This window comes from Hippoglossus hippoglossus, chromosome 14 (assembly GCF_009819705.1).
Source record: "Hippoglossus hippoglossus isolate fHipHip1 chromosome 14, fHipHip1.pri, whole genome shotgun sequence".
Taxonomy (NCBI): Eukaryota; Metazoa; Chordata; class Actinopteri; order Pleuronectiformes; family Pleuronectidae; genus Hippoglossus; species Hippoglossus hippoglossus.
Genome location: NC_047164.1, coordinates 18777678 through 18795542, shown reverse-complemented (window position 1 = coordinate 18795542; position 17865 = coordinate 18777678). Strand labels below are relative to the sequence as shown.

The following is a 17865-nucleotide window of genomic DNA, read 5'->3' as shown; positions in this document are numbered from 1 at the left end:
CGAGGGAAAAGAATAACATATCAGGCCAATTAAAGTTAATGCATGGTGACAAGCTGAATCGAGGGCAGGGATTGCTGCCATATGGCGGTCCAGGCTGTAAATCAGAAAGCAGGGGAGAGGGAGAAGGATGAGAGGAGTGGGAAGCTGGGCAACAGGAAAGGGTGATGCAGAATCAACGGCACAAAACACCCCCCAAAATCCTCAGATCTGTCTCAAGACTGCAGCTCCACCTGCCTCCCCCTCTTTCTCTCTAGCCCTTTCTCCCTTCCTTCCTCCTGCTGCCATGCCCCTGCAGCACCCCAAGGTGCAACCCCCTCAGGTATCTGTGTAGAACTGGCAGCTTCATTAAGGCTTGTTTTTTTTCCCCCTCCTCTCACTGGGAGGATTTAAATGAGCTGTCATCCTGACCTTTTTGAGCTCCTGCTTTTTAAAGCAAGTTCAGGCACCCCACCACCCCAAACCTGCCACCCGTCTCTCCTTCTTTCCACCTTTCTCTCTCTCTTTGTCACTCTTTCCTCCACTTTTCTCCTCTCCCTGCAGGGGGGGAAGACACTTTTAAGCCATCACCCTGCGGCAGACAGGCATGCCAAGGTTGTTTTGTGGGTAATTGCCTCTCTCATAGACACTGTTTGTCTGCGCACACTTGCCGCCCTCTTCTGATGCCACACAGCAAAAGGGGAGGGTGTGGACTCTGTAGACTTAATTTGCTTCCTGACTGTTCTTCAGTGCTGATTAAGCAAGCATCTGTGGTGTTTTGAATACAGCAGTAAGCCAAGTGGAGCATGGCTAACGTTTTCTCCCTCTCTATTACATCAGGTTATTGCACAGTAGTGGCAGGCATTTATTGGAGCTGTAATCCTTTTTATTCATTTCTTTTTTCCACATCCTGAGCCAGATCCATTGTGTGATGTCCCAAAAATAAAGGCCTCTTTGAGGCCTAGAGGACTGCAGTATCGATCAGAGCCCCACTAACTTGTCAGCTCCAGGCATCTTGAGTGTGTTCTTTTCAAGTGTACAGGAGTCATTAATTTCCTCCACCATGGTCTGGTAGAGACGGAGAGGTAAAGTGCAGGTAGCAGGGCCCAGCTAGCTGACTAACATGCGGGGAAAGTAAGAGGAAGGACTGAGTCGATTTGAAGCTGTGAGCCCCTGAGGCCCAGTCTGCCCGTTTTACTTCAGCTGTTTGATGTTTAATTGAAGTTGTTATTGGCATCAAATGTCACCTTACCTGATGCTCCAGGTGTGAATCAGTTTCTAATTGAAAGGTAACTGTGTCTCCCTCAGCCCTGCGCCTCCGGGGATCGGCCTCAGAGTTCTATTAGTCTGGACCCGGCCGCTGTATCGCTACGCACCATGTGCTGCCTCACAGTTATGTCTGACTACTGAAACCCCCCCATCTCTCTCTCTCTCTTTCTTTCTCTCTCTGCAGTGTGAGGAGAAGTGTATGTCCCATGTTGCATTAGTGTCCGTGTGAAATGCTGGCCTGTCTGCCGGTGCCAGGTGATCTCCCCCTCCAGCTTCTCCCCCACACGCAGATGAACACTGGACTTCAGAAATGTAAGTACTGATCTCGACACAAACACACAACGCATAGTCTTTTAACTAATACCACCATCCCACACAATAAACCAAGCTGTTACAATCCTGCTACCGCCCCACGTCATATCCCAATGCCAGCCCTGGCCCGGTTCTCCTCTACAGTTATGTGTTAAAACCAGAAAGGGAGAAAGAACATTTTCATGCTCCAGGTCCGTATATCTGTCTTCAAGGAAAATTAGGATGAATTGCGCCATTAATTTGCTGATGAACAGCGAACTAGCTCCCTCCCTCCCTTATCGCCGCTAAAGATCTGTCTGCCACAAGAGTGTGGTCCTGTGTGCCTGCTACAACACTATCACAGCACTCAAGTGTCAGATCTGAGCTTCTCAGTTACTTTTCACCATCAGGAAGAGTCAGACTTGCAGACAGATTGCGGCTGAGTGGTTTTGCCCTGATGATCTTGTAATGTGAGTGAGTTTTAAGATGCAATCTGCTGCCCTGGTTTAACAGCAGACCAGTCAGCGCTGGCCCAGTTAATTCAATGTGTTTATATTTTACAACTCAGCTCCTGAGAAACTCGGACTCTTTAGGGTGTAAGGGGGCAGAAGGACAAGTGGAGAGTTAGAGTCAGCAATCAATAGTGAGAGCTAAGACTAATTGGCTTTGGAGGACATTAATGAATGACAAGTTGATTAATGGGAATGATAACTAAGTCAGTTTTGCTGCCTTTGTGTTCTACCTGTTCAGCCTAAACACATTTAAACTGACATTTCATTGTTTCTAGTGTGAAAATTATCATTTATTCCTTTTTAAATACATTCAAAAATAAATTCATGTAAATTTATGTATTCCTACATTTTTGTAATGATGGGTTCATATGTATCCAATGATACCTGCTCATAAACATACTTTTATATTGTACCAGCAAGCTTTCTACTTTCCAGACATTGATTATGGCTCATCCAAATGCTCATCTTTATATGTTCTATCATAAAAGATATCTACGTCTTATTTCCCCCTGCCTCTTTCTCTCTGAGCAGAAACTCCATTTTTGCAGCACTTTTTTTTGTAAACTGCTCCAGCTCATCAAGACTGTAATTTCAGAATCACAGTAATCAGCCAACCCCCAGGAGATCAGTGAGTGTGAGGGAGTCTGTTAAGTGCCAGCGTCTGTTGCTTCACTCAGGCAGGCTTGTGACATGGTGCAGCCATCAGACTGGATCTCTGCTCTTCCTTTATGTTACACACTAAGAAGACACATCAGACCACAAAGTGCAACTGGAGCTCAATTTGTTGTTCTGCCCAGCTCTGTAATCTATTTTGGTGATGGAGTGTGTGCTTCCCAGTGCACGGCTGTTCCTAGAAGTGTAATTTCAATCTGTATTTTTTTCCTCATTATTCTTTCATAATGCTTTCCCTTTTCATCTGCTCTTCAAAGTACTATGACCAGACACGATGTTCCATCAAAAGCCACAGATCTGTGTTTTATTTAGATTAAATCATGTTCATTCAGACTAAATCATTTTTATCAGAGTATCTCCGTACAGACTCTCAGGTTGCTGCCCCTGCTGCCTTGCTATCCAGCCCCAGTAGATCACCTCTGCATGTCTGCAGGTTGTGCAGCTGTCATGTTTTGAGGCATTAGTTCCCTCTGCGCCGCCACGCAGCCAGAACCAGGCATCAACCCTCGAGAAAGGCTGCCGTATAGCTACTAGCTGTCCACGGGACTCATTGTCTCTCCAGCGCCTCGTCATTTACCCAGCACGGGAAAAAATAATCCCACTGTTTAAATCCATAAGAGATGTGCTTGACTGCATTTAGGTGAAATTCCTAGACTAGTTGTCACATGAAATCTTCAGTCAATGCTCTCTACACTCTAGTTATGCTGGAGAGTTTACATAATTAGCTTCGATTTGTATTCCCATTCACTTATCCTTGACCTCTATCCTTTCCTGCGGGTGAGCCTTTGCATAGCACAGTCATTTAAAGTTACGAGCTCGCAGGTTGCTGTCAGAGGCAAGGCCAGAGCAGCTGCTCTATTTATCATCAGGGAGTGACTGCGAACAGACGTGGCTGTGAAATGGAAAGGCCGTAAGAGGAGCGGAGCAGGTATGCTGAAAGAGACAGTGGGTCAGGAAGAAAACGGCTCATCCTCCAGGCAGGATGACTCAAGTACCAGGAAGTGGCCCTCAGTCCTCAGTTCTTAGAGGCAGAACAAACAGTGAGTACAGCTGGACCACTTGGCTGGTTTTCACATCTCAGTCCCCACTGAGATCAAAAGAAAAAACATCTTTTCTCTCTCGCCTCATGTATTTTCAAAGGTCTTGCTACGCTGGGCTGCTCTGTTCAAAAGTCTGCCAAAAAAAAAGTGAGGAGGTTTGTTCATGAAAGAAGACCAAAATTCACATGTCTAATTTGACACTGAAGCTTCAGACCTAATTTCCTGCTCTTATGTGAAAATTGCAGTTTACAGCAGCATGAGCCCATGGCCCCCCGCTGCTTAAACATTGTTCAATGAAAGCAGTAGTTTGAATAAAAGAAACGCTAATTAGTGCCTGCTGACTGTGCACTTGTGTTCTAGCTAGCTAGCTAGCTAGCAGCGGGGTAATTAACACATGGCCAGGCTAGCCTCTTTCCCCCCATTCCCCGCCCTGGGAATGTTCTTAGCTGTGAGATCTGAGAGATGATATGCTTGTAGCCACCAGCAGCCACCTACAAACTTCACTCATATCCTCATTAACCCTCCCCTGATGCTTTAAGCTCTTCAACTAATCCAGGTTTCAGGTTAAGGTTGAAATGCTAATAAGCTACACTCGCTTACCAGAACATGAAACAGCTGCCAGGACCCACGAACAGATGTAAACAGCAAGAGGTTGATTTTTATCCACTCTTAGGGAGAAACTACTCTATTTACCAATTTCATTACACAATTTACAGCAGCTCTGTTCTTTCTGATTTGCTTTTTCAGCCCCGAAAAAAATGTCAGCTTTGTTAACAATGTATAATCCCTTTTCCAATTTAATGGTTTGGTCAGTTTCCAGACATAGACATTGCTTCCGTAGCTATTCGCTTGAGTCTCACAACTTCAGTATAGAACTCATTATAGAAACGCCAGTGGCAGAGAAATAACACTGTTCCTGGTTGCATTCGTGCTGCTGTTTTTCATGCTTTATTTAAGTGAAAGCTATTCTCTCTAACTTTAAAATGGTGCACACAGTGTAATTTCTCTAAATGACAGCATAGGGCTAAACACACACCTATGCAGCAGCACGTGTGCTAACGAAAACCAGACCGAGAGCCCACATCACTCCAATTTCAAAATCTCTCCACTGGTTGCCTGTCTCTCTCAGAATTAATTTTGAAATTCCTTAACTAGGTTTTAAATCACAGAATGGCTTTGCCCTGTTTGGCTAAATATGTGCCTGATTAGTCCCTGGGGTCCTCTGACTCAAACCTTTTGATCGTTCCTAAAATAAAAGACGTGGAGAAGCTGCTTTTTTTAATTAAAACCACAAAACTTCTATTGACAGTTTCAAAAGAAACATCTTTTTAAAATAGCCCTCTCCTGATGTGTTTTTTACCTAATGGTTGTTTTATTTATCATAGTATTACAGCTTTATTAAATATTTTAGCTCATGTCTGTTTTATCCTTTCCAATTTTAGCTTTACATATTATTTATATTCAATTTAAATGTTCTTGTTATTATATTATCATATATAATATTGCTTTCATGGAAAACTGTTCATGTTGCATTTTATGCTTCAATTGTGCTATGCAAATAAAGTTTACTATTATTTATATTCATTTGTTATTCACTTAACGTGTTATATTAAAGGTGTACATCTCAGCCACATCTCATCCTGTCTACAGATTCTACTAAACGAAGCCTGGTCTACTTTATTATTAGGGTATTTTCAGACATACTGAGGTAAATCTATCATGTGAACAGTTGGTGAAGATATGAAATTATTCAATTCTGATCCCAAATTAGAAACCTTTCCAGAAATACCAAGTTACTCTTCTTTGTTACTATATGTTGCTTTTTTAATACATTATTTTGCATGGTTGTATTAATTACCCAGTATGTAGCCTGATGTCGCCAACTAGCTCATCTGACACAAAGCAAAGCCTGACAGATGATGTTACGTATAAAGTTAATGTGTTCTTTAACATTCATTCATGCTCTTCAGACTGGTTTCATCTGGAAGATCTCAATCCGATGAAACCATAAAAGATGTTTTATTCATTGCAACAGCTGATGTTACTCTCTTCCCACCTACTCAGATCCTTTTCTTGAGCTACACTGACATGAGGTTTTGACAACAGCCGCAGAGCCTCTGCCAGAATCTTACAAGCTCTAAATATACGTATCTTGAATACTGATGGAAAACAAGTTGCATTTATCAAAGTGAAGTTTTATTGCTAATATGGGATGTTTTGTGTAGTAAGTATAACCTGCTGATGCCCTGAAAAGTAGCTTTGTATTTATTTTTGCCTGCGTCTGTGTCGCTGTGTGGAGCATCATTTCCAACAAGGTCATTAATCATCACCTGTGTCTGACAGGTGAAGTCCATCCTCAGCACGTCTGGGTGCTTGTGTCTAACTGTTCATTTATCTGTATCTGCTTACCCTGGCATTTATTCAGCGACAGACATTAGGCCCCAGCGATGGCGGGTGTCGAGCTCCAGCCCCTTGGCCCAGACACCAGCATTAATGAGGCTGCCATCATCGGGCTGAACTTAGTCACAGCAGCCCTGTGTGCCGCCCCATACCGGCCCAGCACATCGCTGCCTATTGTTTCCTGTTCACAAATAAAGCAGGAATTAATTAGCCAGTTGGCACAACTCTCAGTGCCACTGTGTCAGTGCTCACAGCTCCGTCCCTCATCCCTCAAGCCTCCCCTTCTGTGAGACTGGGCATAACGGCCACGGCCGCATGAAACCGCAGCCCTTTGCCAGCAATTCAGACATTTCAAGTTGCTGCTCACTCAACAACAAAGAGAAGTAGCTGTAATGTCGACATCCATTTTACCCAAACAAAAAATGCGCCTCCTCAAAACAAAATTAAATGTATCTCAATAACAAGTGATCACTTGTGCTTGTGTCTGTTAAAGCTGTGGTGAAAGTAGGTCAGATTAGAAGTGCTAAGGTGATCAGGACAGTGAGATGAAGCAAAGCAGGGAGACAAGCCTGTCATTCTTGGGTGGCTGTGGCAAAGAGGGTGAAGCGGGTCAGCCACTAGCCAGAGGGCCATTAGCTCGATCCCAGTCTCCCCCATTCCGTGTGCCAGTGTCCTTGGGCAATATACTGACCCCCAACTTGAGTGATGTGTGATAGAGGAAGTGCTGCACATATAGATACACTGAATGAAAAAGAGTGTGAATGGATGAATAGCAAAAACTGTACTATTAAGCGCTTTGAGTGGAAAGACTAGAAATGTTCGAAACAAATACACCATTTACTGACATTTATTGTGATACTGACATTACTGACATTTATGGTGATAGTTAAATGAGTGGTAGCAAGCACACTTCATGTTAAAACGTCTAAACTCAGACTGAAAATAGGTACATTATGTACATGACACTGACACACTAGCCCTTTTAAACAGGCTCCTGAATGATACACACCCTCGCCCTCACACATGCACAAACACATAATCATGTTCGCATTGTCAGGTTGACATAGTTAAATTTAACCACGGTGCTTAGCAGGTATAACAAATGTCTGTGAGCTGAGACCTGGGAGGTGTTCCCGCAGATCAGAGACGCTGCTGCTGTGTCTGATTACTTGTCTGCTGTCACGGAGCTCTGCTCTCCACGTCTATCTCTTTCTTTTCTTCTCCCCAAAGCAGCCACAGGGGACTATCACTGCCTCACTCGCTCTTTGTTTATTTTGTGAGTCAGTAGCAAGCAGCACAGCACCCCCTCCACCGGTATACTTATTGTTTGCCCGGATGCTGCGTCAATTAAGACCACTAAGAGCTCCTGACCTCAGAGTCACAGACACTAACACAAAATTGGATTTTTTTAGACTGGTGACGTGTTGGTCCTAGAAGTTCAGTGGAGAATGAGATGGGGAATCTCTCTCCCTCATGAGATGAGAGCTGTTAGGGGTTTTTAGAGAAAAGCAATGAGGTATGGAATATCAGAGTGCTTTCCAAATCAAGTTCCTCTCAGCTGCTCAGATTACAACTGATGTGCTCTTTTGTGCCATATACACTGGATTGTTCTCTCTTTCTCTCATTGTGCCTTTCTCTCCATTCTCTTCATCTCTCTTCATTTCTGACTCTTCTTGCTTTCTGACCTGTCCTGTCCTCTTCCACAGGGGACACCACACAAAGGATGAGATCCACTCCATTTCCAACCCCTGCAGAATTGGATGCATATGCTAAGAAGGTTGCCAACCACCCCCTCACCATCAAAATATTCCCTAACAGCGTCAAGGTCCCCCAGCGAAACCACGTGCGGCGCACAGTGAACGGGCTGGATACGTCAGGCCAGCGCTACAGCCCTTACCCTTCGTCTCAGGCCATTGCCAAGACAGGCCTCCTTGCAACCATCAAGGTGCCTACAGTCAAAGGCGTCCTAAAAGATTTTGACGGCAGCCGGGCACGCTTACACCCTGAAGTCATCATGAACCATCCCACTGGACCCTACCAAGTGGCTTCGACCAGCACTTTAAATCACCACCCACCTCTGCCGAACCTTCACCTGACTCAGCATAACTTAACCCTTCAACAACAGGACCCACCTCAGGCTCTACAGATGCCCCTTCCTCAGCACCAGGGTCACACCCAGAGCCTCAGACACCCTCCCCCTATGGCCCAGCACCCTCAGGGCCCACCTAGACTTCAGACTATGTCTCAGCACCCAGCTCTTTGCCATCCCCAGGGGCCCCCTACTGTCATGCTTCAGCAGCAGCACCTTCAGCAGCAGCAGCAGCAGCAGCAGCAGCAGCCGCCACTTTGTCTGCAGGGGGGCAGAAAGCCACCAGATGGCGATGCACCTCCTAATGTTACAGTCTCTACCTCAACCATTCCACTCTCAATGGCTGCTGGGCTGCACCAGGGCCGCCAGGCCGACCTGAGCACCATTGTGCATCAGATCAACCAGTTCTGCCAAGCTCGAGCCCAAGGTGTAGGAGCAACCTCCATGTGCGAGGGCCAGATCGCCAACCCCAGCCCTATTAGTCGGAACCTGCTTATCAGCGCCTGCTCCAGGGTCTCGATGCACAGCAACCCTGGCACCCCTGGCTTCCCCCCACCCAACTGCATTATTTGCCCTCAAGAGAACGCCACGGCCCCAATGGGAGCTCATCTTCCACCCGGCATGACTGCTATGAACCACTTGCCTTCCAGCCACACTGATCTCAAGCAGCAGCACCAACTGCAGCATCATCTGCATCAACAACAGAATCAGCAGCAACAACAGATACAACATAACACACAGCAGCAGAAGATGCTCTCTTGGAATCCGCACCAGATGGCTCATATACCCCACATTCAAAACGGTGGGACCCACATCTGCAAGCAGCCTTCCAGGGACCCCACCTTCCATTTTAAGGGCATGGGCTACCCCGCAGAGGTGTGTGTGGGTCAGCCTTACACACTGAAGCCTCCTGTAGAGAGGCCCACCCCCTCTCCCCCAGTCAATAACAACTGCATGCCTGGTCCCATGGCTCACTACACTAATGGTCATTACTTCCAGTCTCACATTTGGAACAGCAGCATCCTTCCCACACCCAACAGTGACAGCTCCGGGTCTCAGGACATAGCCATGCCATTCCATGGTGCAGGCCCAGGGGGTTGCACCACACTAGACTGTGGGCCCCCTGGGGCTACCCATTACAGGCTAGGAGCGAGCTCCTCCTCCACCTCTTCCTCTGCCCAGACTACTCTGATACAAACAGCAGATTACTTGGGTGGGGACTTCCAGACGCCCTATTTCCGCGATCAGAATCTAGGGTTGATGGGCAAGATGCACAGGCCTTCTCTGAGCAGGGTAGGTCCAGAGGTTGGGGATGGCAGAACCGCTCTCATCCAGCACCCAGGGTACAGATAAGCTATGGCCTTGTCTACACAACAGTTATCAAACCCCTTTGTTTAGTCTTAAGAAAGGAAACACAAGAAGAAAATTGAATTGATAACTTAAGCAAATTACCGCTAATGTTAAAGAGGGTAAATTAATATATTTAATGAAGAACAGTATTTTTTTGTTCTTTTGTTCTTTTTTTAAAATAAATCTTGCAAGTGATCAATTGCTACTTTTATTTTTGTTGATGAGTGCATTTATCGAGCACTTTAGGGAACTTTTTCATGTACGTGTGTGTACATGTCTGTACTGTGTGTGTGTCATTCCCTGCTTCCTCCTCTTCTATCATACTTGCCTATTTGTGTGCCTGGATCTACAGATCCTGTGTTATTTCAACTTAAGACCTATCGATAATATTTTCTTATGCATGTAAGAAAAGAAGAAGAAAAACAAATAGATGGCCCATTAAAAAACTCTGGATGTTTTTACAGGGTCTTGTCAGGATTATTTTGTTTTAGACAAGTGACTAATTTAAATTTTGGTGTCAATGCTCAAATTTCGTAGTAGCTTGATTGAACACAATCATTAGAGAGTAATGATCTTGTTTCAATGCAAAGCTATCAGACACTGGAGATAGTAGTACAGCTTGCGTTATGCACACGTACACAGTGGTTTTATTCTTTTTAAATATAACTATTTATTTGTATAATGGGACTATTCAACATTGATTCCTTTCTATCGGTTAAGGCTACATGTAATCAAGTTGCATGTACATAGTTGTGATCCAGCAGGGAGCAAATATGTTAAATAGGTGATGCTCTGTTCTGCTTACAATGCTGCAATGAATTCAGGTGTTTAAAAAAAAAAAGACTTGTTAATGCCAGGAAGGTTTGGCAACAACATTGTGAAGTACTCTCATACCTTCAAACGGCCAAAGTCAGGTTAACAAAGACACACTGTTATGAAGATGCCATTTTATTTTGTTTCCTTTTCAGATAATTTTTTGTAACCATGACAAATGTAATACTTGAATGTTGAGATTATTGAAGGGGATCGGTTAGTTTTGAGGACAGAACTCTGGACTATAGGAACTGATGGTGTTACAAAATGTCACATAGAATCGAACTACCAGTCGAGCCAGAGTTTTGATCCCGACAGCAGGAACTTAAGTGGATTAAGTTATGTGTAGTTGCTACTGATTTTGATGTGAAGTCTGTCTGGAAAGACCAAATTGATCACTTGCAAGATCACTTGGAGGTAAACAAAACTGACCTTTTGAGTTTAAAGTGAAACAGCAAATGCATTGTTTATTTTATTGTACACTGGCTTACCTACTAGACTACTGTAACTTAAAAAATGTAATGATTGTGTGTGAATGTTGCCTGCTGATGTGGGTAGACTTCAGGGTGTGTATGTGTGTGTGAGAGAGATGGAGAGAGAGTGGTTGTGTGTGTGTGTGTGTATAGAAACACAATGATGCCCATGTTTTATCCACCTAACTCCCTAACAGCCCTTAAAAAGCCTTAAGTGTTTGGTCCTTGGACTTTCCTTTGCAAATGAGCATGGTTTTGACGAAAACCCCAAACAATAAGGTGAAGGAAGACAGTAAGGATACACAGAAATAGCATTTCTTTTCTTCCTGATCTTTTTATTTTGATGTTTTGTTGAATAGACAGACAATTGCTTAGAAATTCTTTATTACGGAAAAGCGAGAAAAGGAGTAATATTTTGTAATTATATATTTTAGCAATGTGTAGTTACAGGGCTGTAACTTTTTTTTTTTTTTCAAGTTTCAAAGCTTCAGTTTGCAGTTGTGACTATTTATAATACTTGATTTGCTTGTTATTTAAATTTTATTTTCTCCTTTGTTTCTTGTACTATTGCTGTGAAAAGGAAGAAGGTCCACAAGCCTTTTTTTGTGTCATTCTGTACTAGAGATAAGAGGCGAGTGCGTGAGAGTTGTGCTACTCTTTTTGTAATATTGTAATAATAAAATAAAGTTCTAATTTATGCTTTGATATGAGTCTGAGCCGTAGTTTGGATTATCTGGAACATTTTTATACACGTTGGAAGTAACAACAGATGATTTAACTGCATGTTTTCTATTGCTCTCTTCATTCTGCAGCTTAGTAACTTTTAACTATTACATGTTCAGGTAGGTCAGTTATTCACACACTTGTCTAACATGAGACTGAATGGTCCAAAGGGTCCATCTACACCAACAGCTGGTGCTAAAGGCAGTCATAGCTGCACCTATTGCTGTGCTTTCACGCTATTTATCCGAGCCCGGCCCTGCCAAATAGAAACAGGAAGAAGAGTAGACAGAGCAAGCTGTGAAATCTGCAGGACTGTGTGGCTGCAGTAGATTTAGCTTGTCTGGCTGTGATGAAAATGGGACCCGTATAAAGGGCACACAGCAGGAGGGCAGGATCAGCACCTTCGTGCTCCATCTTGCCCCTTGAGGGATTTTGAGCAGTGCCTTTGGATGTGGTCTTTTTTTGCAGACAGAGGACATGCATCCTGTTTAGGTGGAGCCATAGGTGGCATCTACAAAATGATTAAGTAGTTAATGGGTTTTAAATGCATGGTTTCTTTGGTATATAAGCAGCACTTGTTTCAGCATTGATAAATTCTTTTTTTAACAGTCAATTAGATGAAAGTCAACAATCTCTTTCTCATTACTGTCCCTGTCTGAGATATTGCCTCAAAGATTCCATTTAAAGTCTAGCTGACGGTGGAGTATCAGTCATTTAGGAAGGTAGAGCTGAAAGGGAATACTGTCTTTGGGTTTGAATGCCTCGTCGCTCAGGTCAGTCAGGCTGAGTGAAGCCCTGAGCTGTGTCTTTTCAGACCGGTAGGTCGCTCAGAGGAAACATCTCTGTGGACTGATGTGTCTGCAATCGCCTACTGCCGTCCCCGAATAAGCCTCTCCAGCTCCTCCCTGTGGAAAAAGGAGGAAATGTCACCAGGGGCAGATCACTTTCCTGCCACAGAGGATTACTAGATTAGAAAATGGCCTTTTTCTAATGTAGAAACGTGTCTGCACCTCTGTTTGGTCTGTGCGGCGGAGTGTCTGGTGTGGGCTGGCGTAAACGATCCCAGCAGCCGGGATCCTCATTGATTTTGCCCAGGTTGATGTTCCATTTGTTCCAGTTGACTTCCTCCACTCTGAGACGACAAGAAGAGACACATGCTCCAATTACTGTCCGCTGTGTGACACATCAATCAGCCGTCAGAGAAGGCAAATTAGTGAAGAACAGTGTGCTGCACTTAAATCGATCCCGCTCACACAGCTGCATCATTTGTTAAATCATAAAGCACAACCCTTTGCTTTTGCTTTCACATTTTCCTGCAGTTTTTTATTCCTCTGTTATAAATCTGAGGGGTAACTTGTAAAAGAGATTACATTTTGAAACATAGGAGACAATGTCTAAAACGCCATATAGCAGCCAAACTTTTAGATCATGTCATGACATTACTATTTCAACACCTCACTGTCACGCAACACACCAGGACTCAAAATTATGGACACACGAGGATATTGTGTCTCATCCAGCACAACTAGAGCCAAAATATGAGCACTACTGAGTGGTGCCACTACTATTCTCTGACTCTGGCCTGTTGCTTTCTTACTGAGCATGTACAATGAATGCACACTGCAGATTACATATGATGGTTTCACTTCAGCCCACAGCCCCAAAAACCCACCAGTAATCACATGCTGAAATAAAAGTCTTCCCCTCGTTTACTGTGCAATCAGATTAAATAAATAGGATCTTGCTAAATGTATAGCTTTATATCAACTGAAGTAATGAAGATATCAGAGATTTCCAGTCTCTACCAGACAGGACGTCAATATTGTGTGACGAGACTGCAGCTGTGTTCGACTGCACTTAGGCACAGTGGTGCTTTGAGCTAAATGCTTCTCTCCTCATGCTGACATGCCCACAATGACAACGCTAACTTGCTGATATTTAGCAGGTGTGATTTTTCCTCCATTTTGCATGTTAGCACGGACACATTTGCAAACTAGCAGCAACCAGAAGCAGGAGCAGCTGGGGCCGATGAGTTTTGCATGTATTTGAATTTTAAACCAACGTATTGGACAAGAAATCATTTGGGTTAATGATGCCGCTAGATGAACTGGGGATCACCAAAAGTGGAATCTGTTTTAAATTCAACAGGAATTGGTTCAGTAGTCGTTGAGGCATCAAAGTCCCAAAGGTCAACATCATGGTGGTGTTAAAGGAGATTCATGGCATCATCGAGCTGCTGATGAGACAAATAAACATTGCCATCCTTAGAGCCACATCCTTAACATGGTCATAGTGCAGTTTACATGTGCTGGATTTTTTATTACCTCCACCAACGATGTTTGTTTGTTAGCAGGATTAGGCCAAATCTGACACTTAGTGGAAGGATGTGGTATGGGTCAGGAAAGAACACAGAAAACCTTTGTGCGGATCTGGAGCAGGGGGCGGATCAAGGATCTTTTTTCACTTTCTTTAACATCATGAGAGGGCGTTTCTCAACATATTCGTATATATTTCTCAGTAAGTAAGTCATGGATCTTGAATAAAAAAAAAACAGATTACGTGACTGATACTTTAGTGTGTGTAATTTGATGCAAATCCAAATAAAAATCTGAATCTAGTGAATTTAAATGTGGTTTCATAAGGAGACTGTTAGGAGATTTGAACACTGAGTTTCATTCTTGTTAAATTTTAAACCATCCTACCTGATATAATTGATATTACTAACATTTTTAACATTCTATCTATATTCTAGGGTCCAGTGCCATGGCGGACTTGCTCTGTATATAATTTTATCTTTCTGCATTCATCTCCCTTTTTTGGATTTTCCTCTCTCTCCTTTTTTATTCCTCCAATTAATTACTGAATGAAGACGTCAGTGTCTTTGCTCCTCCAACTTCTCATGTCTCACAGAACTGTTGTTACACAATTCTAGTGCCATTCTAGTCTTCATATGTGTTTAATATTCATCTTTCTATGTGCTTCATTTACTCATGCATATAAATCAAACAAACAAATTTCTACAAACTCCATACAGCTGTCGGACTTTTTATCTGGGGCCTTATTGTGATCTACTCACTGTCTGAAACGTTATTGAACATTTTGGTCACTGATTGTCTGAGCTGAGCAAAGCAGAATCTAACCTGAAACACCGGCGACAATCATCTCCAAGAACCGTGCCCAGTTTTTTCTCCACCCCGCAGCGCAACCTCCTCCTCATGAAACCAGGCAGCCTTTTCTCCATGTCCAGGATGGTGATGGACCTCTGAAACCAAATTCACAGCACCTCATTCAAACCACAGCCGCCTAGATGCAGTCACTCGTACGACCAGTGGAAACCTCTGGATGCTTCTCTCACCTGCAGCTTCCAGATGCTGCTGCTCTGCATTTTGATCCTCTCTACGGTGCGGTTCATGAGGGCGATGAGCATGTTGAACAGCAGGATGTAGGTGAGTATGATGTAGGCGATGAGGAGAATGTAGAAGACCTCCCTATTGTGGTAGTCCTGCGTGAACTCCATGTCGCCCATGCCGATGGTGAACTTGAAGAGCTGCAGCGTGGTGTAGGCGATGTTGGTGAAGCTGGGTTTCACGCACTCCTCATCAGCGGCGATGGGGCCAAAGAGACGCCCCTGACCTATTTTGACCGTTTTGTTTTTTACAGGAGGCTCTTTGAGCAGGGAGACCACGGCTGAGACAGGAGACGGGAAGAGGAAGATGTTTAAGTTTTATCTCAATGTGCTTTTGATTTGTTTGTGAAGGGGAATTATTTTGAAAATGTAGGAGAGTGCTAGTTTTCAAATCAATGTAAGGTAAGTATAACTATGATAATATTCATTTGTGCATTCTATTTGCAAGTCAGAAAGTATTGTGAGATGGTATTGAATGTCTCTTGTCATTTATAGAGGAAAAAGTAAAATACCTGCTGAAAATCCAAAGAGGAAGACGACATAGACAAAAAGAAATTTCAGGAGGTCACTGAGGATCATCTACAAAAAGAGAGGAGACAAGAGGCATCAGGGATGAGAGTGGTCGCTGCGGTGTTCACTGTGACACAGCTGAGGCTGTGTGGACTGTACCTTCTGTATCATGACACTGTAGATGCCCATGTGTCTGTCTCCCCTGGAATAGTAGAGCAGGTTCACCCAGCTCAGGGCGAGACACAGCACCATGAAGCCCAGGTACTCCTGCCGCCCGCACACGTACAGCCCGGCCGAGGTCATGAAGAGGAAGCCCTGCACGAAACTGCCAAACAGTAGAGTGGTCACAACTTTGATTTTAAATTACAACTCAGTGCAGCAGTCCCCTTATGAAACCACATTTAAATTCATTAGATCTGGAGTTTTATTTCAGACAAACAATCAGACGAAAACATTTACTCCTTGGTGGATATAACAATGCAAATCTATATTATCAAACATATAACAGTGAGGTTTGTATGTTTTTACTTTGTAAAACAACATATATAAGACATACTTTAAAAGATCATATGAAGCTGTTTACATGTCATTGGTCTGTGCGCTGTTTCATTAATCCCCTGTGTTATTCACTGTTTGTGTTTTATAGTGAGTTGTTCTTTTAATAGTAGTATTGAAAATTGTACAGTGACTATAAACTAATCAGGGCTGAGCAACAGAACAAAAAGACGTTTAATGTCAAACTGAAACCAGTTTTATGAAAAGGGATTTAGACTGATAAAATAATCAAACAAGTATCAAATACACAAAACATTTTACAGACGAATCAAACACTTACGATAGAACACAAGGCCTAAATAAATTAAACCGTTAATAACGGCTCCATTCCATTAAGCTGCTTCTGTTTCAGGGTTCTTGTGTTGTTCACGTTGGCTCCTGTTCACACTGTCATGACTTACACTTGAATAGGACTGGACCTTTTATTGATGTTATCACCTGTGACTTTCCAATGATGACAAGTCAAAATGTCTGACTGATCTGTAAAGTCAGATGACGAGTGTAAGTGAGATCTCCTGTATGTAGTCAAGGGGTTTACTTGTTAGTGATTGAAGGGATTGACTATCAATACACTACTGTGACAGTATGTACAGGAAACACGTACTGTGGCATTTCCATTGGTAGCAGAGTAACAAGCAGGTGACTTTAACTGTGTGAGTCGATGAACTGCATTGTTTTCTTCAGATTATTTATTTTCTATTATAAATAGAAATGTTGGTGACCAAATAAGCCACATTTAACCCGTTTCTGACTTGAAACAGTTGTTGGAACCCTTCTTATACGAACTATGTGTATATCGGTGTTATTATTCTAGTTAATGCCTGAAAACATTGATCCAAAAACTCACCTCTCTGTGACCGTAGAAAAGGTCAACCCCCGATTGACTATTTTCAAATGTGTAATATTCACTCCCACTAGATGGTGCACTAGCACCAGCATCTCTGACCAAAACAAACGCTTCACTGGCCGCAGCTTCCCCTCCCTTCCTGTTCCTGTGAAGCTCGGTAAAAATGGCCCCTAATCACACATCGAAGAACAACAACTAAATAAAGTGACCCTCTGTACAGGAGGGGAAATGAAAATATCTTGCAAACATGATATTTGTTGGCTGCTGTGTTTGTGATAAAAATCTCATGTAACCGTCTGAAAATCTTTATAGACAGACAGACAGATAAATACATAGATACATTTTTACTTACAAAAGAATCTCATAATATCCATCGATCATCAACGTCTGCAGCTTTGGTCGCTTCCTGCACATGTCAATTATCTGGGGATTTAGGAAAAAGGGCAAGAGTCACATGACTGCAATACATTCTCAACAAGATGGTGATAAGATTTAGAGTAAGAGCACATACCCCTCCTAAAAAGAAATAGATGTTTGCCAGTAGTAACAGTAGCTGGCCTGAAACGTACAGGTAACCGATCAAGTTGTGTTCGAGGGGAAAGGGAGTCTGTGGAGCAGAAGTCAAACGTCAGCATCATCAGCACAGGTCTGTCTCAGATGGATCATAGACTGTATTTAAAGACATGCTGGCTCCCTGGAAATGAAGCCAAAGCCCCTTGATTGCCACCTGGTGGCTGGCTGCAGAAATCTGGCCTCCTCCATGTTAGTAAATGGGACATGAACCAGACAAAAAAGTTGTTTCTGAAAGATGGCTTCATCCCTCGATCGCTACTGCACATACTCTTGCTCCATATGCGCAAGATGGCGGCACTGGTATCATGGATATTTTAGCTTCATTTCAGGATAGTGGAAGGAAGTGCAGAAGCGTTATCCATCTTT

At 43.3% G+C, this 17865-nt stretch overlaps 2 protein-coding genes across 8 annotated transcripts in view; one reads left to right on the top strand and one right to left on the bottom strand.

Moving 5' to 3' along the window:
• Positions 1 to 11590, top strand: part of fam222ba (family with sequence similarity 222 member Ba) — a 29592-nt gene extending 18002 nt beyond the window's left edge. For all 3 annotated transcript variants that reach the window (XM_034606070.1, XM_034606072.1, XM_034606071.1), the window contains exons 2-3: positions 1430 to 1557; positions 7867 to 11590. In XM_034606070.1, the coding sequence (XP_034461961.1) occupies positions 1476 to 1557; positions 7867 to 9602 (1818 nt within the window). In that variant the 5' untranslated portion in view covers positions 1430 to 1475 and the 3' untranslated portion in view covers positions 9603 to 11590. The remainder of the gene's footprint in view (positions 1 to 1429; positions 1558 to 7866) is intronic.
• The window catches only part of trpv1 (transient receptor potential cation channel, subfamily V, member 1), a 35893-nt gene that overhangs the window by 11457 nt on the left and 6571 nt on the right, over positions 1 to 17865 (bottom strand). For 3 of the 5 annotated variants that reach the window (XR_004616011.1, XR_004616010.1, XM_034606062.1), the window contains exons 10-17: positions 17438 to 17533; positions 17279 to 17349; positions 15684 to 15849; positions 15527 to 15593; positions 14964 to 15295; positions 14749 to 14870; positions 12619 to 12740; positions 12370 to 12513 (exon numbers count right to left, since the gene is read on the bottom strand). Coding sequence is in view for 3 of the 5 variants with exons in the window: in XM_034606062.1 (XP_034461953.1) it covers positions 12419 to 12513; positions 12619 to 12740; positions 14749 to 14870; positions 14964 to 15295; positions 15527 to 15593; positions 15684 to 15849; positions 17279 to 17349; positions 17438 to 17533 (1071 nt within the window). In the remaining 2 variants the exon portion in view is untranslated. Of the gene's footprint in view, positions 1 to 11348; positions 12514 to 12618; positions 12741 to 14748; positions 14871 to 14963; positions 15296 to 15526; positions 15594 to 15683; positions 15850 to 17278; positions 17350 to 17437; positions 17534 to 17865 lie in introns of those variants that run through there. The other 2 variants (XM_034606060.1, XM_034606061.1) reach the window with 1 other exon arrangement.